General features: G+C 32.3%; 1 protein-coding gene across 2 annotated transcripts in view; it reads right to left on the reverse strand.

The window, feature by feature from the left end:
- LOC141558848 (pro-neuregulin-3, membrane-bound isoform-like) overlaps positions 1-22103 on the reverse strand; it is a 959615-nt gene that overhangs the window by 148610 nt on the left and 788902 nt on the right. For both annotated transcript variants that reach the window (XM_074296649.1, XM_074296648.1), the window contains exon 3: positions 2823-2896. In XM_074296649.1, coding sequence (XP_074152750.1) covers positions 2823-2896 — 74 coding nt within the window. The remainder of the gene's footprint in view (positions 1-2822; positions 2897-22103) is intronic.

Raw genomic sequence — 22103 nt, forward strand, 5'->3', positions numbered from 1 at the left:
AATCATATCTATACCTGAAGGTCATAACAAAATTGTTTTGAGTGAGCCTTCTCTCTTGGTTCAAGCAATCAGTAATAGTAATATTCACAATGAACCTCAGAGGGAGAGACATTTGACTACTTTATATCTGGCACAGAAGTTAGCACAATTCCTTATACATAACAGATACTCAGTGAATGTTTGTTAAATGAATTAATCAAAGGTCACTCCACTCAGCAAAAAGTAATTTTCAAGTTAATTCTGCTGACTATTTTCAACTGTCACCACAAACAATATTGTTGTCCCTAAGCAAGGAAAGGATCGTAGTATATCATAGCAAAAACAAACTTTAAATCTCTTCTGAATCTTTCCTTTCTTTTACTATCAAGAAAATTGAGTCTGGGGAAAACAAGTAACTTCTTAAAGTCATATGGCTGGGAAATTGCAGAGCCTATACAAAACTTCATATACTCTGATTCCAAATTCAATTTCTTTTCCTATGTACAAAAAGAAAACTTAACAATATCCCTCTGATATATAGCCATCCTAATAAAGGACTATAGGTTTATGACATTTATTTCTGAGGGGGATATAAGGTATTCTGGACTCTGAGTTTTATACAACCTCTTTTCTTAAGGAGAAATGTAGCTGGGCAAAAAAAGAATATTGCCAATACAATGGCAAATGCCTTAAATAAGATATCCTTTTAGTATGTTGATTTATATTCATCTAATGGATTTTTTAACAACTTTGCAAACAAGGGAGAAAAAAAAAAAGAAAGAAAAAATAGTTTGAACCCAAAGGTTAATGAATGAAACATAGTATTCCTGATCTTGAATAAGGCAATTGCCCTCTTTGGTTATTAGTTTACTGTTCTTCAACATAAAAAAAGGAAGCTGAAGTAGACTATTTCTAATATACAAGTGGGCATTATTAGAAAAGCCACATACCCCCCACATATATATATCCATATATATTCAATTCAACAATCATTTATTGTATTTAAAGGAATAAAATATAGAAGGAATCTATATTAAAGAATTTCATATATATTGCTAATGTTTAATTTTTGCAAGATAGAACATTTGCTATTTTGAAAGATTTTTAAAAACATTTTAAATGACTTCAAAGTATTTGTAAACAACAGTATCAGTGAAATTTTAAAAATGCTTAAGAAGTATTTATATTGTTCAAGAAAGTATGTTAAGTAACACAGTCATACCCCAGCTCTTTAAAGAGTTCATGAAATTTTCTGAATACAATATATTCTTACTTTTGAGCATGTCTTATTAATATTATTTTAATAAATTCTAAATTATGAAATATCTTAAAATGAATAGTTGTATTATTTAATATATAAAATACATAATTTAAATACATATGGTTATACATAGTGATTCTTATTAGAGGCCTTGGTTTTCTTTCATTAATTTAAAAATATAATATTTTCATTAATTTAAAAATATATTTAATTAAAAATATAATTATATTAACCATTTGTAATTATTGCATTGACCATTTGTAGGCAAAGCTTCAAAGTCATCCAAATGAAATGAATAAAAATCAGGTGGTTCACAAAGTTAGCTCAAACCTAAACACTATAAATACACTTACATTACTATTTTATTTAGCACATTTAATACAAAGATTATTCTATATTATAGTTCTGAAGAATAAATATGCCAAAAAGGTAGATTTAAATAAATAAAGTTTTATATAGTAATTAAATCAGCTATCACTATATCTTAGTAGGATTCAATTTTTTCAACCTTATCTACAGAATATTAGAGCTAAGACTCATACACACATATTCTGACATGAAGTTCAATCCTCTTTCCACTAAATGGTACAAGAACAAGGGGGAAAAAAGACTTAATACCGTCCTATAATATATATGCATCAGTGTTGGTTCAAGGAACAAGATTCTTGTTTTTAAGAGTTAGAATGTGCCTCGTTGTCCATTTATTCTGATCTCCTCATTTTGTAGATGAGGATGTTGAAAGAACATTGATCTGGGGGCTTGTCTAAGAAAGCTGGGATTATCTAAAAGAGACCTGTGGTGAATAATTTTGTAAAGTTAACAGCCAACTAATTATTTATCTGTAGAGATTAAAGGGCAAATATTAAGAGGCAGAAGAATTTGAACTTGGGTCTTTTGGCTTTAAATGCATTGCTTTTTTTCACTGGACTATGTTTTTTCCATAGGAATTACTACATATTAGAGGAAGGTAGTACTTATTTCTAATGGTAGAATAATATTTCAATATATTATTTTATAGTTGATAAGCAGTGTGAGATTGTGTTCAAGTTGAAATTTTAAGGTCTGCAATCTGATTGTGACACTTAAAATGTTGTGATCCTTTACTTCTACAGGACTCCAGAAATTTATTAAGAGTCATTTGCCCAGTCACAGATCTTTCAATTTACCTCTTTGGAGAGTATTCCCACACAGAATAAATCACTAAATTATCTAGGTGGGCCAAGCAGTATGAGCAATTTGTATGAGTTTGAGCAGTTACTAGAACTAGTGAATAGGAAAGAGAGCAATTTCCTCCTAATTGAAAGCAAGAATCTCCAGGCTAAGTGCCTCTGATACAATATTCAGTGGATATATATATATATATATATATATATATATATATATATGTACACATATACATATATATGTATATATACATATATATGTATATATATATATTTTTTTTAAATAATTTATTACATTTCACTGCAAGAAATTCATCTTGCCTTCTGTGTCATGGAACACAGTTGTCCTTTATGTGCATTGTAGACATAAGAAGAAGAATTTAAAAACAAAACAAAACAAAACAAAACATTGGACGTACTTGGATCCGACAAGATGGAATCGGTTTTCGGCAAAAACTGATCACAGCGGACTCCTTGGTAGCCTTCTTTGCACCTGAGGAGAAGGGGATAAATGACAAACGTACACATGGGATAGTGAAAGTTTCGCCTCACATCAATGAGTATGAGGATTATTGGCACCAATTATACAAATAATTTTTTAAGTATTAGCCTGTTTATTTTTTATGTACCATTGGTAAATCAATTTATTTTGACTCTCATAAGAGAAAATTAAAGGAAATTCTATATATTCTGCATAAAGGCTTTCCCTTGATTTGGAAGTTTTGTCTGTGTTTAGAGAAGACATTTCATTATAGCCAACTACATGATTTTGATTGTTCCATTTACTGCCTATATGACTGTGAAGAACCCACAGCTATTTAAACTCACTGGAACCCAGCATCCTTTTCTGTAAAGTAAGGACTTCAATTTGATGACTGCTAATGTCTCTTCCAGTTCTCAGTCTGTGAATAATATGAAAACTAGGCCCAGGTAAATCTAAGTCTTTTATGCAAAACATATGCATAAAATTTGCCATTTTTTTGGAAGGGTGGAGAGTTTGCTTGTTTTGCAAATCTTGATGACTGAACATTAGAGAAAGTGGAGTTTCTTAAAAGAGATATGCAATAAATTGTTTTGTAAAATTAAAAATCATCCCTTAATTATTCTGTAGTGAAAAAGTGCTAGACTTGGAATCAAGGACAAGTAAATTCAAATCCCACTTCAGATACTTGTTAACTATATCATTAGAAAATATTTAATATCTAAGCTTCAGTTTTCTTTTCTGTAAAATAGGCATTAAATAATATCTGGCACAATGGCTTATTGTGAAGATCCAATGAGATAAAATATATAAAATATGGTCCAAATCCTAAAGCATTATATCGAATCATACATCCACAACTTGAACTTCAGAATCTAATTATCCCCCTTCATTTTATATACATACAAATTTGTGCCCAAATATGTTATGTAACTTACCTAATGTCACTCATTTATGTGGCAGAGCACATGAATCTAAGGCTTATTAGGGAATATTAATGTTTTTTTTCCATTACACCATAATGTATGATTATATTGCCTTGATTATTTTCAAGTTGAGCTTTGTTGAAGGACCAATGATTTCAGAATCTCTTCTTACCACATATAAAACAAAACCCTAAGAGGAGATTTGATTTTAGGAAGATAAATCAATATACTCTGGTACTTTTGCTTATACCTTCTGAGCTTGTGAAGTAGGGGAGTGGACATTCACCTGGCTCATCAGGAGACAAAGGGAAGGGAATTTAACTAGAAAGCTGAGTGATGGGGCATGTAGCCTAAGCCTTGCCAGTCCACTGGAGATGTGATCACTATCAGTTCACTCAGTTTTGGCTCCTTGACTGCCTCTGACAAGTGCAGCACATTACTTCAGCCTGTCAGTACAAGAAATAGGAGTGGAAACTCAGGATGTCTTGTCTTTGAATGATTCCTTAAAATGGAAGGTGACATTTAATGGGTTTCTTTTTGCTTAATATGTGCTGCTTGAGTTAAGAAAGGCTGCTCCTGCAGTTTGCTCCTGGAATAAATTTGCCCTTCTTAGAGCAGCAAAATATTAGGCCTCTGTAATAAAAGCTAAGGAAAAAAAAACTCAGGTTGTTGGAGATTTATGAAATCTGAAGAGAAATTGAAAAAGGTCAGTACATTTAAAATCACATCAGTGAATTATTTTCTTAGTATCCATTTTATTTTTGGTGCATATCAAAACCACTAGATAAGGCCTATTTCTATTTCTACCATGGCAGCTGAAAAGAATGACATCAGGGTAATTTTACTTCTTTCTATTATATACCAAAAGGTAATCCTATAAATGAGTGGCAAGCTCTTATACATCTTTTCAAGCATGGCACTCTAGAGAATATTTGGCATTTCTCATCACAGGTTGAGAGCCAATGTCTCTGATACTCTAGATATTAAACTAGCTATTGAAAAAAAATGAAAAAAAAAACATTACAACAGTTGCACTTTTTCATAATCTTTCATTATTCGTTTAGTAAACTCATATTAAAGGAAGTATATCACTGCTTTAATAAAATGAAAAAATGATTGTGAATCTTTTTTTGGAGAAAAGCATTTTTGTTTTCTGTTATGCAAAAAAGTCTAAATATTGTTTGTTAGTTTGGGCTTATAAGGAATCACTAGTAAACAAAGCATTTTAAATTTAAACTTGAAGTAATGAGGTGAATGCTCTATATGTATAGGATAGATCTGTGTTTTGTTTTGTTTTTTGATTGTTTTTTTGTAGAATTTTGATTTCAGCAAATAAGGGCCTGAAAATGGACACTACTTTGGTCTAAGCAGTTTTGTTCTATTTTTTTAAATGATAATACTAAAATGGTTTTGCATTAATATAAGAGCTTTTAAGTAGAAGCACTTTATTTGTTTTTTCCTTATGTCAAAATGTATGGTTATCATGTCTTTTCCCATCCTTTCTGGGAAAATGAAAACATGAATACATTCTTAGGCATTAAACTGATTCTTCATGGATATCATATTAAACTAAGGGAGCCTACACTCACAGCTAAGGTGACTGTACACAGACCAACCTATATGAATATGAGATTTCCACTGATGGAAGATAATAAAATATATCCGTATTGAGGGAACCAAACTCTATGTTAAGTCAATTTCTATGGTACTACCTTAAGAGGCAAGGCCATTATCCTTGGTATGAGAGCAGAAAAACAATGATAATTGATCCCATGTCTTTTACAAAATGAGAAATTATAAAGTTTCCACTTAAGAATCTCATATGCCAGAATTATGGGATCAAATACATCATAATGGATAATTGAATGTAGCCACTGGGCAGTTCAAGTGAGAGGATTTGAATTTATAGCAATATTCAAGAGAGTAAGCAAAAGGGGAAATCTAAAATGTAATTGGATGAAACAGAATGACTGAGGTGAGTGTCTGATGTTTTTTTTTTGGTTTTTTTTTTTTTTTTGCTTTGTTTTGTTTTGTTTTTAATGAAGTCTGAAACATGAACTTACATGTTTTATTTTTGTTTTTACTCTTTTCCCTTGATACTAAAAGAAAACATGAATATTTCAAAGAAAGGATTTTGTGATAACCAGATCTTTTGTGTTTTTTTAGACATCACTGCACATTTATCATAAATAGTAATATATATATATATATATATATATATACATATATATATATATATATATATATATATATATATATATATATAATAACTAAACACAATATGAGGGATTTTCTAACCATAAAAGAAGAGTTACAAAAGACCTTGGAGAGTCAGCTAGTTCAAGCCATATCTGAAAAGGAATTATACACCCACCCACCCTACCCTATGCAACATTTATACTTTTCCCTGAATTCTAGTTTCACAACCTCAACTATCTGCTAGGAATCTCCACTTGATGTTCTTTTTCCATATCAAACTCATTGTGTAAAACAGAAGAGAAAAAAGTCCTGCTTTCTTAAACCTACCCCCCCCTCCAAACTACCCCATATCTGTAGATGTCACTACCTTTGTGATACCCAGTCAGTTTTCAGACCTTAGAGTAACACACCTTATTTTACTATATTAAGTGGCATCTAAGTGAATATTGGGCTTGTAAGCAGGAAGATCAAATGTTAAATCCTGCCTGAAGACAGAAGTATGTCCCCTTGGAGAAGTCATCTGATTTCCTTCAGCTTAAATTTCCCAGTTTATAAAATGTGGATAATAGCCAACTACCCTTTCCCCATCATCACTTGCCTTCGGTCATCTACTTTCTTTTCTTCCTCACCCCTACTTCCCTGTAATGGAGGTAGCATAATTTTTTTTTTTTTTTTTTTTTTTTTGGAGGCTGGGGTAAGTGATTTGCCTAGGGTCACACAGCTAGAAAGTGTTAAGTGTCTGAGATCAGATTTGAACTCTGGTCCTCCTGAATTCAAGGCTGGTGCTCTTTCCACTGCGCCACTCAGCTGCCCTGAGGTAGCATAATCTTAAAGCTCAATATAAACAATAGATAGCTGTCATATTTAAAGGGCAGCTAGGTGGCATGGTAGATAAAGTGATGGGCTTGGAATCAAGTAGACACTTCCTGAATTTAAGGCAGATCTCAAATATTTACAGTGGGACCATAAGCAAGTCACTTAAGTCTATTTGCCTAAAAGCTCAAATGATGTCACAGTCTAATATAACTGAAAATACCAAACAATATAACTTTCAATCAATTGAGAAATCTTGACAATTCTACTTTTTCAAGTTTTATATCCACCCCCTTTTGACTCTTTTAAGCCACTTTCCTAGTTCAGACATAGCCAATTCTATTCTGCATTACTGTGCCAACTTATTGGTCTAACCTGCTTTTAATTTCTCCCCTCTTCAATCTAGCTTTTATATACCTACCAGCTTAAGGTACATAATGCACAGATCTGACTGTTAATTTCTTAGAACTTTTTATCAGCTTCTTTTTACTTTTAGGATATAATACCTTTTCTGCTTAGTTAGTCCTTAGTTCTTGTTAAGCTCAACTCAGTCCTTGTTCAGCTCCTTCACATTCTCTGTTCCAGTCAAATTAATCTACCAGTTCTACCCCAATTTGCATTTCATTTTCCATCCTTGTGTTTAGATGGGCTTTCCCATGCCACAAAAACCCACTTACAGGGATATTACATCTCTCTGTTGTCTCTCCAATTAGATTTCTCAAGGGGACAGACAACAAATATATTCAAGATTCGGAAGGGGATCTTTTTACTGTTTTATCTTTTTCTTTATATTCCTAATATTAATTATAGTATGTGCTGTGTTACAATTTTTTAATAAAGCTTTTTGACCCAATGAATGTCCCTGTATCCAAACCATGAAACTCAATGCTCTGTATATAGTTGGCACTTAATAAATGTTTAACTTGTACATCATGGACAAGTGAGAGCCAATTTGGTGTGGTGAGAAAACTTTGGCTTTGTAGTTAAGAAGATCTGGATTCAAGTTGTATCAGAATAAATATTGATTTTCTGATCATGGGCAAAGTCACTTTGCCTGTTTGTGGCTTAGCTAACTTAAGAGGACTGATAAAAAATTGCTTCATAATTCATGAAAGAGAGATGATAAATTAATATGTTTAATGTGAAACACATTTTTGAACTTGGTCAATGGAATAATTTGCTTTGCTTGGATATGTCAACATTATACAAGAGTTATGAATTTCTTTCTTCTCCTACCTCAGGGAAAGAAGCAAAAATTCTGTTTTATTTTTAAATTGAAAAGACTACAAATTACAAAGGAATTAATGATCTGTAACAGTGGAGGAAATTTTCACACAAGGAGTTCCCTATACTGACATGATCACAAGTCCAGAACAATAAGAATAACAAATGAAAATAAGTGGGGGAAAATGACATCAGGTTTTCACATGAAAAGATTTATTAATGGTGAATTTACTAAAGCCTAAAGGAACTCATTCTCTTTTTGAATAGTTCTAAATGTTAAGAATTCTTTTTTTTCTTCCTTATTTGAAGGCTAAAATCTCCACCTTGGAATGGTTTCCACCCATTAAATTTAGTTCTGTTCCTGAGGCAATGCTACACTAGTGTAATCCCTCTTTTACAGAACAGACTTTTAAATACTTACATAGAGTATATTGTCTCTTCTCTATCATTCCTTCTATAAAACCTCATTTGTTATGATCCCACACAGTCATAGGAATTTTCTCTAAATGCTATTCAATTTATTAGAGGTCTACTTGATTTGGATTTTACATATGATTTCCTATGTAATCAAATATTGCCTCATTGCCTTCTTCTTCATTAATCAGATTGCTCAGTCCTTTCCATTCAAGCACCCATACCAAAAGTCACAAGACATATAACTCTTCATTCACACCAGAAAACTAGCTCTGTAGGGATTTCTGCCCAGTGGCCCTACTGTCCTACATCTGAAATTCATTTTAGGTGAAGCTACTATTCATCTCACTGCCTTTTCTCTGGCACTCTTTTCCATAACGTCCTAGAAAGCTGTCTAGTTTCTTCACAAGAGCCATGCTTTTCCTCCTCACACACCCACTCCTGTTCCTCAGGAAAAGTAAACTATGATCCAATTAACTCTGACCTTGTTTCTGGCTGGGTTGTATCCATCTATCCTCTTTGGCTTTTTTTTTTTTTTGTCATCTATAACATTTAACATCAAAGCTTTTCTCCCTGGCCACCATTATTCTATGTCTATTGTTTCTTCCTAGAGGATTAATTATAAGCTCCTAGAAAACATAAACTATCTTTGGATTTGGATTTGTACACCTAATATTTCACACTGTTTCAATTTCTAATAATCCTTTAGGATAGAAACAGATACAAGGATTGGAAGTCTCAGATTGGAAAACACTTTCTACCAATATGTATCTATGCTTTCTTTTCAGCTTAGTCTTAGAGAGCTGTCTACTAGAGAGACAGGTTAAATGACTCTCTTGCCTATGGTTACAGAGCCAATGTTGTTCACTCTGTTTTTAAAGAAGTTCAATGACTTCTCTTGGGTGATATCTTACTTTGCACATGAATTAGATTTAAGTGAGCTAGCTGCCCAATCAGTCTTACTACTTTTTGTTGAGAAATCAAAGTTCAATGGCAGGACAAAAATCAAAAAACTGGCAATGGCAATGTATAACCTTGACATCTGTGATGCCTGATAAAGTTCTATGGGCTCAACAACATTTGCTTCCACCACCTTTATGGTATTGGAATAAATTGTTTTACTCCACCCATTGTGCTGAGGGATATTTTCATATAATTGAGTAGATATTTTCCTAACTCATTGAAAGGTTTGAGACCCATCAGTTATCCTCAAGCTGGGTTGGCCCATCTAACAAAATGCTTTACCAGGATATGGCTACTGCATCTTCCTTCAAGCCACAGATAGTGAGAAATCTCAATTCTAAGGGACCCCTTTAGTTTAACAGCTGAATGCACCATAGAGCTAACCTACACAGAGGTTTTTTTATTTTTTATTTGTATTTTTACTTTTTATTTATTTATTTATTTATTTATTCATTCATTCATTCATTTATTTATTAGAGGGAAACTTTGAGCTCAGTTCTTTATAGGTATAAGAGTATATATCTGCTAATGTACATAGCACATATGTGCCTTTTGGCACATAGCAGGTGCCTAATTAAAGATTTAATTAGGCAGCACAATATTTACTACAAAAAGCTTCTAATCAGAACTTCCTGAGTTCAAATCCAGCCTCATATACTATATAGTAATCTATTAACTAAATGGGAATTACAAAGAAATAAGTAGGCTGTAATAGCTGGAAGAATTCATCTTTGAGAGTGTTTTTTCTACTTCAATTCAACTTAGGTTTGTAATGTATAAAGCCACGGAGCTATCTAGTCACTAGATTAGTAAGAAAACATTTTGTAATAGGTTGTAAAATGATGCTTGATAATGTTTAGAATTATGAGGACAGATACTGAAAAAAGTACTAGATAGTATAAACAAGTTCATAAGAGACCCAGGCAACAGATGATCTTTCTTTAATCTTAAATATATTCCCTCATTGTTTATCTCAAACATTAGCTGCAGATACAAACACTATCCCTAGATATATTCATTGTCTCTAGATATAATTGTTGTCCCAAGATAACATTATTATACTGCCTTGCAGGACACCTCTTCCTTGGCATTGCTAATTGCTACCTTTGTAATCACTATTTTTATATGCCAATTTATTCATTTATTATTTTTAATATTGACCACTAACTACAATTTTACACCTGATAAAAATGTGACCATTTACCTATTTCTAATATACTTAAGTCCCTCTGGAATCCCAATAAGGACTTTTTATAAAATTGTTGAATTGCTTTTCAACTTTATCTTTAACAACATAACCTGCTAGCCTTATGGAAACAATATATAAATGGCATTTAAAGAAAAGGAAAATATTCTCTCTCTCTCTCTCTCTCTCTCTCTCTCTCTCTCTCTCTCTCTCTCTCTCTCTCTCTCTATTGGAATTAAGTGACTTGCCTAGGGTCACACAACTAGAAAGTGTTAAGTGTAAAGTGTCTGAAGTCAGATTTGAACTCAGGTGCTCCTGATTTCAGGGCTAGTGCTCTGTCCATTGTACCACCTAGCTGCCCCCAAAAATACTCTTTCACATAGTTGATATAGACTTTCATTCTACTAGTCAGGGAACACAGGGAACAGTGTTTAATTTTTGTTTTTTAATAACTATAAATACTGGTTCAAAAAAAAAAGAACTAAAAGAGAATCCATTGTGTAATCGAGTAATACATTGACCAGAAATTGGTAACTTCTCTTTTAAATGTAATTTTTGGACTTTTTTATTACTTCAACTGCCTAAGTTACTACACTTTAATAATTTGCAGGCATTCAAGAATAGAGTGCACCATTCATAATTAGTGGCATTTAAAAGTTTATTAGTTTTCTTTGTCTAGAGAAAAGATACTAAGTCATCACTATGTAGCAGTTATAATATTTTATAGGCACATTGAAACATGTAGCACAACTTTCTTACTAGACAAAAAAACCTGACAATTTTATTTCAGATGCTATTTTATGATCTAGGAAATGAAATGGCATTTTATTACAGTAAATGAAATAAACTGGATAAACCTGATAGTCAAAGGAGCCATTTTAAGATCTTTGGATCTAATAGGTAATGACTTTCTGAAGTTAAAATACATTAATTACTCTGAGATTCATTTTCTTCATTTCTAAAATATGAGTTTGTATTAAATGATTTCTAAGGTTTCTTCAATTCCAATATTTTGTCTTATTCTATTTCTAAGAAACTATATTTCTAAATACAATTTAATTACTAAATTATCTTTCCATCTCAAAAAATTTTGAATTTAATGTAACCAAAGTTGTCCATTTTGCATTTCATAATGTTTTCTAGTTCTTTGGCCATAAATCCCTCTCTCCAAAGATCTTACGGGTAACTTATCCCTTGTTCTTCTAATTTGTTCATGGTATCATCCTAAGAAGTCATTTGTTTCATTAGTTATTGATAACTTTGCAACCATTTTTTAATGTTATCCATAAGTTTCTTCCTTTTTTCAAATATCTTGGAAATTAATCATTTGATGCCCTTTAACCATTTGATGTAGTCCTTTCAGAACAGGACTGCTCTCTGTATGGATGACTTTGTATATGTAAGTCCTTCTCCCTCCATTAAGATTTCAATAATGGCATTTCTGGGTCAATGAGTACACACAGTTTTATAGCCTTTTTGGAATAGTTCCAGATTGTTCTACAGAATGGTTGAATAATTTCACAACTCCACCAATAATGCATTAGAATTCCAGTTTTCCCAAATCACCTCCAACATTTATCATGATCTTCTTCTGTTAATCTTAGCCAATCTGAGAGGTGTATGGTGGTATCTCACAGTTGTTTTAATTTACATTTCTCTAATAAACAATAAGAGTGTTTTTTCTTATTGCTATAGATGACTCATTTGGTCATCTGAAAATTGTCTGATCATGCCCTTTAACTTTAACTTTGTCAATTGGTAATGACTTGAATTATTATAAATTGAGACAGTTTTTTAACTATTTGAGAAATGACACCTTTATGAGAAATTCTGGCTGTAAAGATTTTTTGCCCAGCTTTGTACTTCTCTTTTAATCCTGTTTCTGTTGGTTTTGTTTGTGTAAAAACTGTTTAATTTAATGTAATCAAAGTTGTCCATTTTACCTTTCATAATATATTACTTACATATACAAAAATGTTTGTAGCAGCATTTTTATGGTACTAAGAAATGAAAATGAGTAGATGCCCATCAATTGAGGAATGGCTGAACAAGTTGTGGTATATGAAGATAATGGAATAATATTGTTCTATAAAAAATGATGAACAACCCGATTTTAGAAAAGTCTGTAAAGATTTACATAAACTGATGCTGAGAGAAAAAAAGTAGAACCAGGAGTACATTGTACACAATAACAGCAAAAAAGTGCAATGATCAACTATTTGGTTCTTCTCAGTGATTCAGTGATTCAAAGCAATCTCAACAGAAAATGCCACCTGCATCCAGAAAAAGAACTTAGGAGACTGAACGTAAATCAACATAGGCTATCTTCATTTCTTTTTCTTTTTTTGATTTCTCTCCTGGTTTTTCCCTTTTGCTCTGATATTTCTCTCCTAACATGATTCATAAAGCAATTTGTGCTAAAAAATAATTTAAAAAAAGAAATCAAAATTAGCAATGGGCTAATACATATTATAGTCATATAGCTTCAAAAATAGGGGTGTGTCTGTGTGTGTGAAGGAGGAATATGAGTTCAGAAAAACAGTTTTCATAAGAGACACTCAGGATCAAAAAGTTACAGCTTCTGCAAGCTGCTATTTGTGCATATGAGTTTCAGCAGAAGAAAGAATACACTTCTTGAGTTTAGCAGCCCCATGAGCAACAATCATTCAAGAGGATGGTGTAAACATCTGTATAAATTAGTGATAAAAGTCCATGGTAGAACTGGGAGAAAAATATAGGCATTCTCTTCCTAATGTTAACTGGTTTGCCAGAAACACAAAATTATCCAAAATGATGTAAGAGGGGCCAATAAATTCTACAAGAATTGTTATAAATGGATGACTGGCCAACTGACATGATAGCCAACTTTATGGGGGGTTTTAGTTATAGAGAATTAACTATGTATTTGAGAATTGACTGAGATACATGATTGAATACTTTAAAAGGAAAACATTTGTATTAGATAATCCCAAGATGGGACATAAGGGAAAGAAACTTATACAACCAGTGTGATAGCTATCTTTCAGGGAAAAAAAATCTGACATTTCACATATAATATGAAATGACATGAAATCAGATTTTTTTTAAATGCTTGCTTTCTGTGAAGTGATATGAAAAAATTCAGTCTTGTTGGCTCAATTTTACAAAAGTCAGATGTGATTTTGTGAGTCTGATATGTTTTAGCTTACTGAATATCCTTTTGAATAAGAGAGAAAAAAAAAACACATCATCATCAGGTTTTGCTACTTATGGAGCATTGGTAATGTAGATAAATCCTTTATAGAAGAATTGGAGGGAGCAATAGCAAGAAAGATGTCGATGCTTTGTTTCAGGTATCTATATCACAAACTATTTTTTCCTTCAGTGATAGTAATTATTTGAAACTATATATATATTATATATATATATATATATATATATATATATATGTGTGTGTGTGTGTGTGTGTGTGTGTGTGTGTGTGTGTTACTGAGGGAGGAAAACATAATATAGTAAGAAGAGATTATAAAGGCTCTTAATCACTATTGATCAGAAAAATGCCAATTAAGACAACTTTTAGGTACCACTATACACCTCTTAGATTGACTAAGATGACAAGAAAAGATAATGATAAATGTAGGATGGCATGTGGGAAAACTGGAACATTAATACATTATTGAAGGAGTTATGAACTGATCCAAACACTCTGGAGAGCAATGTGGAACTGTGTCCAAAGGACTATCAAGTTTTGCATACCCTTTGATCCAGCACTGTCTCTACTGGACCTGTATCCCAAAGAGATCATAAAAAGAGAAAATGACCCATATGTACAAAAATGTTTGTAGCAGTCCTTTGTGTAGTGGCAAGGAATGAAATTGAGTGGATGCCCATCAGTTGGCAATAGGCTGAATAAGTTTTGGTATATGAATGTTATGGAATATTATTCTTCTATAAGAAATGATCAGCAGGATGATTTTAGAATGGCTTGGAGAGACTTACATGAACGGATGCTAAGTGAAATAAATAAAACGGAAAGAATATTGTATATATGCTGAGTGAAATGAGCAGGACCAGGAGATCATTATATACTTCAACAACAATAGTATATGATGATCAATTCTGATGGATGTGGCCTTCTTCAGCAATGAAATGAACCAAATCAGTTCCAATAGAGTAATAATGAACTGAACCAGCTACACCCAGTGAAAGAACTCTGGGAGATGACTATGAACCACTACATAGAATTCCCAATCCTCCTATTTTATTCTGCCTGCATTTTTTATTTCCTTCACAGGTTAATTGTACACTATTTCAAAGTCCGATTCTTTTTGTACAGCAAAATAACTGTATGGACATGTATACATATATATATATAACTTATACTTTAACATATTTAACATGTATTGTCAACCTGCCATCTGGGGAAGAAGTGGGGGGAAGGAGGGGAAAAATTGGAACAAAAGATTTTGCAATTGTCAATGCTGAAAAATTACCCATGCATATAGCTTGTAAATAAAAACTATAATAAAAAAATAAAATGTTGCAAGATATTAAGAGAAAAAAATAATATTGTATAAAGCAACAAGACTATGCAATGATCAATTCTGGCAGACAAGGCTCTTTTCAAAAATGATATGATTCAGGACATTTCCAATGGATTTGTGATGGAGAAAGCCATTTACACCCAGAGAGAGAACTGTGGGGACTGAGTGTGGATCACAATATAATATTTTCACCTTTTTGTTGTTGTTTGCCTGCATTTTGTTTTCTTTCTCATTTTTTCCCCTTTTTGACTTGATTTTTATTGTATAGCATGTTATTTGTGGAAATATGTATAGAAGAATTGCACGTGTTTAACATTAAATATGTTGGATTACTTGCCCTCTGGGGAGGGGGTGGGAGGAAGGGAGGGAAAACATTTGGAACACAAGGATTTTCAAGGGTGAATGTCAAAAACGTTCTATGAATATATTTTGAAAATAAAACATTTTATTAAAAACAAATAAATAAAAATGAAAAAAAAAAGATATTTGTTTAAAAGTAGGGGAGATATCGGTCATTCCTAGTTTCTCCCATACTATTTTCCAGTTTTCCTAACAGTTTTTGTTTAATGTTCTCATACCAGAAATTGTAGTCCTAGGGTATATCAAACAGTAGAGTAATGTAATTAATTGACTTCTAAATCTTATGTACCTAACTTATTCCACTGATCCACCATTCTATTTTTTAGCTTGTATCAAATAGTTTTGATGACTACCACTCTACAATATAATCTTAGATCTGATACAGCTAGCCACTTTACTTTGCATTTTTCAAAATTAATTCTTTTGATAAATTTGACCTTTTGTTCTTCCAGGTGAGTTTTATTATTATTTTTCTAGTTCTACAACAGTAATTTTGGGTACTTTGATTGGTATGGCACTGATTGCTGTTTTGGGACAGAGGAAAAGAAAAAAATGGAGGGAGGAAAATTTTGGTATTCAAAAATCTTATAAAAATGAATTTTGAAAAAATATATTTTATTATTAAGCTCATTTTACACATGAAGAAATTGAGGTAAAATAAGTCACTAGTCCAGTGTCACATAGTTAATAAGTGTCTGAGGCTAGATTTGAATTCAGGATTCAGGTCTTCCTGACTCTAGACTCTATCCATTGCATCATTTAGCTACTATAAATATATATGTATGTGTGTGTGTATTTGTGTATATTTAATATCATTTCCCAGCAACATATCCTCACAAGAAACTAAATGTTGAGGAGAATAAATGTAGTTTAGGTAATAACATATCAATCAAATTTTACAGTCTATGCTGGGATAGTGATGGTGGTAGAACTTCACATTCTTGGTCTACAAATCCTTCTAACTCACCAACAGGTTTGTTCCCTATCCCAGAATGCACAGAGGAGAACAATTTGTTCTAACACCCATAAGTGTGGTTACAGCATGTGGTATGGAGCACTTAGATTTTGGTCAGGCACTAAAGATGCAAAAGTCATCCTCTGCATTCTGGGCCATTGCCAGTCAATTTGACTCTTGTCTTGTTACTGGACTTAGATAAATCAGAAACAGAAAGTGAGGCAGACAATTTATTCAACTTTGCTTCACTTAAATTTAATGTACGTACAAGTCAAGACATCCTCCATGAAGTCATTGGTCCTTTTAAAAAATTGAGTATAAAAAATAACAGTCTATACAATATTCCAGACACATAGTCTCTCATGATAGGTGATTTTAAAATGGGATTCCAATACTTCATCACCTATAACAAGGAGAAGATAGTGATAAATTTTACTGAGCCCATCAGAACCCCCAAATTGTGTGTATATTAATTCATTGAGAATATAATGGCATCCAGATTTGTCTTAAATTTTCTGATGATCCTTTCCAAAATTTACATCTCTATGAAAGGAACAATGAAAGTATCATATATCAAATGATACCAGAGAAAATCAATTTTTTAATGTCACATGCTATGAATGATGTCCTTAAGTAAAGAGAAACATGGATTGAGAATATAAAACAAAAATGAAAAGAAAATCTAAGAAGTAAATATTATTTTAAAAGTACAACTTAGAATGACAGTATAAAGGAAAGAGAGAGCCGCTCTGCTCATTAGTAAAGGAACTATTGCTGGTAGAATGCTTCAAAAGAAAATCACAATAATAATTGTCTCCTTAAAAAAATTAGGTGGCGAAGCATACACTCAGTGTCATTGGCAAATCAGTTCCCAGGTATCTGTGAACAAGCAGAGAATAAAAAGTCCTGCAGCTTTCCAATTTAATTAAGTGGAAAAGCCAAATGAGATTTTTATAGTTCACCTTTCTAGATCACAGAAGTGTTCCACATGAAACTTGATTTCTAAAAATGGCACTTTAAAACCTTGTAGTGGTAGAAATCCCCATTCAATAGAAAAAATGTCCCTTTTTTCCAGGATACTATACAATCAGCTAACTAGGGTTCTGGGTTCCAGCCAACTAAAGAAACTGGACAGCTTTGATCAGAATTCACAACAATGTTTCTCCCTTGTGTAATAAATGATTTACTGCCGAGGATAAATTAATATAATCTTTCATTATATATGACATTCATCAGCTATGAGGAAGCTTTGGACTAAATGGAAAGTGATTTCACATTAAAAGCCTCCTGAAACTCAAGCAGAGATGAAAGACAAATCTTTCCTTAAGTAGCATGAATTAAAAAAAAAAAGGATGCAGGCTTAATTTTATATCCAATCAAAGATAAATATGTTTCAAGAGCTCGTTATGGAACACTTTGAAAGCTCCTTTTGGGATCACATTGAACCAAGACTATCCAAAAGAAATGAAACTGTATATGAGCTACTATGGTTGTCTGACCTATTATTATATTTGAATATAAATATCCACTAAAATGTGCACAATACACTTCAATAATGGAGCAGTAAAGACAACCAGGAACTTAAATTCTAAAGTTGACTCAAGTTGGTATGCAGTGGATTGAGCCCTGGACCTGAAATAAGGAAAACCTGAGTTCATATCTGGCCTCAGACACTTACTGGTTGTATAATCCTGCACAAATCACCAAACTCTCATTTTCTCACCTGTAAAATGAACTGGAAAAGTAGATGGAAAGTCACTCCAGTATCTTTGCCAAGAAAACTCCAGATAAGGTCAAGAAGAATTAGGCACAAGTAAAATAACTGAGTAATAATAACAAATATGACACAAAATAGTTTCCTTATATGCTTATCCCCAAACGTAGTACAACTTGGCACTCCTATTTCTTTGAATATGACAATGATATTACAAAGACTCCCCTCAAACCTATCCTTTGCAAGCCTTACCCTAACTCCTGCAAAAAATCCCTTCCTGGCATGTAAACAGCTTCCTCTTCATCTCTTGACATTAAATATTACAGCAAAAGGTGAAGTACTTAGGAGGTACAGAGAATAGCATGCTGAGCCTGGATAACTGTGCGATGCTGGTCAAGTCATTTAACCCTGTTTGCTTCAGTTCCTCATCTGTAAAATTATCTGAAGAAGGGAAATGGCAAAGCCTGTCATTATCTCTACCTAGAAAACTTCAATTGGATCATGAAGTGTCTGGCCCAAATGAAATGACTGCAGAATAATAACAACTATTGACATCAAAGAAATGAGACCAAGTATGTTCACTTCTAACATATTCTAAATCCTCTCTCAGAATATGAATAGCACTTTTTGAAATTGTCTTTTAAAATTGTCTTGGATCATTGTTTTGCTGAGAAGAGCTAAGTTGAAAATAGTTGATCATCACCCAATATTACCGTCAATGTGTATAATGTCCTTCTGTAAAACCTGTATTTTTCAATGTATCCTTCCTTTTTTGCCTCCAACAAAAGTTCTTACTTTAAAAATAGAAAAAATAATTTCAAAACTAATCACTACATCAACCAGTAGCAAAGTTATATTTACTATCCACACTAAAAAAAAGGAAGCATATCACAAAACTTTTTGAATTATGAAAAGAATACCCAATTACACTCATAGTGGCTTCAGTATTTGATTATATTCTTATTCTGTGAACACCATTTATCAACTCATCTTCTAGTTTTCTACTAACCAGAACTGTCCCTTCAATAAATAAATGAAATAATATAGAACTTAATAATAATGAAATGTGTCCTGATAACATAGACTAAGAACTTTCTCTTTTTTGTTATATACCTCTAAGGGACTCTTTCTCCTCCTCATCTATCCTTAAGAAATATAAGCATCCCTTTCAAGAATCACTTATATGCCAACCAATTTAAAATTCCATTTTCAAGTTTCATCACCTTTACCACAATTTATATTACTAATGGTGACCTTTCACATTATGCTTTATTATTTCAAAAGTGCTTGTAAATATTATCTCATTTAATCCTCACAACATCTCTGAGATATAGATGTTATAACAAACTGTCTATTGGTATAATGAACTAGTCCTGATTTTGGAAGATATTAGCTCAAACCTGGACTCAGAGATTTATTAGTTATGAGATCCTCGGTAAGTCATTTAACTTCTGTATGCCTCAATTTTCATCTTCCAAAATGATATAAGAAAAATACCTATCTACCAGGAATGTCATGAGGATTAAATGATTTAAAGTGTGTCAAGTGCTTTGCAAACCTTAAAGTTTTATAAAGATATTCTCATATTTATAATGGGCTCATGAACTTTATATTTGAAAATAACCAAATTAGCATTTATAATTTCATAAGTGAGAAGATGAGTTTCAGAGATAGAATATAACACAATTGATATATGACTTCAAGTCATCAGAATCCAGATAAATTCTATTAACTTTTATGCTGATTTTTGCATCTCAATATTACTTTTTAATCTGATTAACCTGTATTAAAGTTCAGATGTGAAAAATATTCATGACCAATCCATAATGAAATAGAAGCCTTCTTACAAAATTGTTCCAAAATGATTGACTTTTTTGCTTATAAAAGTTAAGTATGCTTTACTTTTGAGACTCACAACTGTTGATAACAGATAGTGAAGCAAAAATATACCACCTTTTCAGATGAAGAACTAAGGCTTCAAATGATCAAACTTGCTCAAGATCAGCCTTAGCTGGAAGGTGATTCTGTCTTCTTTTCAAAATGTGTTTTGCTACAAGACATGACGCTACTTCTAAAACCTAATAAAGCTTTGGAAAATGAAACCACCTGTTTTCTCATTCTTTTTATTTGCAGCAGATGAAAAAATATTTTATACAAAGAATTCTTGGGGATTAATTATCAGACATGAATACAGATACATACATACATAAATAGATAATATATAGATAAATAGATCATAGATAGATGACACATAGATATATAGATATGTGTATGGATGATATTTTGTCTGCTTCAGTTTTCTTATCTTCAAAACAAATACATAAATAGATTAGATAATATATAAATTGATGATAGGTAGATGATACATAGATAGATGACACATACGTATATAGATGACACATAGACAAATAGATGATAAATAGATTAGATGATACATAGATAAGTAGATAGGTGGTACATAGATATATGGACAGACAAACAGATAGATAGATAGATAGATAGATAGATAGATAGATAGATAGATAGATAGATAGATAGAGATAGACATATCCAGAATACAAATATAATTTTAATGATCTAATCAAACTTTTCAAGGCTATCCCAAGTTAATTTTGTAATTAGTACTTAAAAAGAAATTTTGTCACAAGCAAATAAGATGTGACCCTGACTTCTGAAAATTATCTCTGTATTTATGGGGATGGAGCCAAAATGGTGGAGTAAAGTCAGCAAGGGGATATGAATCAGTCTGGAAAACAGGTCTTAAAGGAGAAAGGGAAAATAAGTTGCTTTGGGGTATATTGTAAGAATGCAAATATATATCACAAAAAATTAGTGTAGTATTTGGTTCTCCCTGGTCCTCAACCTATATATACTCTCTGATTTGTTTTTATAAGTTCAATTTTATTTTCATTCATTTCCCAACCCTGTTTCTGATTCTCTGGACTTTGTTAATGTGTATCAGCTATTTGCTCCTCACCTCTTTTTACTTGCCTCAGCAAATATACCCAAAGCAAATGGGTACAACTCTAACTCCATGTCCTCCTCTACAATAAATTAATTATTCCTAATACAGCAGAGGGCATTAGAGAGGGGCCCAGGCCCACCACCCTTCCATCCTCCCCTTCTCTAATTGTGACTCTCCAGACTTCAACACAATGCCTCCAAAATCCCCTTTATGCTCCCCTTTCCATTTTATATTCTGAATTAAAACATAATCTACTTGTGAGAAGGGGCTTTCTTCTTTATATTTGTATCCTCAACCTTTAGCATTGACATTGGTATATTTTAAAAGCTTATTAAAGGCTTATTAATTGAATGAAAATTCATCCAGTTTGCACCATGTATTGGAAAGAATATATCATCTTTACAAGTATAAAGTGTATTTGTATTTTACATTAAAATGCCCTCAAAGCATAAATAACCTTATTTTTTTTGCTGTTTAGTGAGGCATGTTTTTCTCGGTGAAGGTAACAAACATTACATCAGAGTAAAAATTCAGACTTTTATTTTGCTTCTTTCTGGTTTTTTTTTTTTTTCCTATTTCTCTGTAAGGATTGCTCTAGGCATAATTCTCAACTAGTCACGTTTAATGTTCAACAATCTGCAATGGATGACTGCTTTGAGAACTTGTCAAATTGACTACATACCCATATGTAGGGTCAGTTTTGTATTTCTGTCAGTTGTTCAAATGGGGTTCCAAGGGAGAAGAGTTGGGTTGACTTTATTTCTCATTTTTAAAAATGATCTGGCAAAGAGACTACAAAATTAATCTCCAAATTTGGAAATGATATTAAGCTCTTCTGGATAGTTGTCAAGACAACCAGAATAAACTGCAATAGGTTCCCATGGGGTTTTATAAGTGGGCAAGAAATTATCAGATGAGCATCTCCCAATATGGTTTTCAAGGAGAAAATAATGCAAATTAAAATTAGAAGATAATAA

Source organism: Sminthopsis crassicaudata, chromosome 2 (assembly GCF_048593235.1).
Source record: "Sminthopsis crassicaudata isolate SCR6 chromosome 2, ASM4859323v1, whole genome shotgun sequence".
In the NCBI taxonomy this organism is placed as follows: domain Eukaryota; kingdom Metazoa; phylum Chordata; class Mammalia; order Dasyuromorphia; family Dasyuridae; genus Sminthopsis; species Sminthopsis crassicaudata.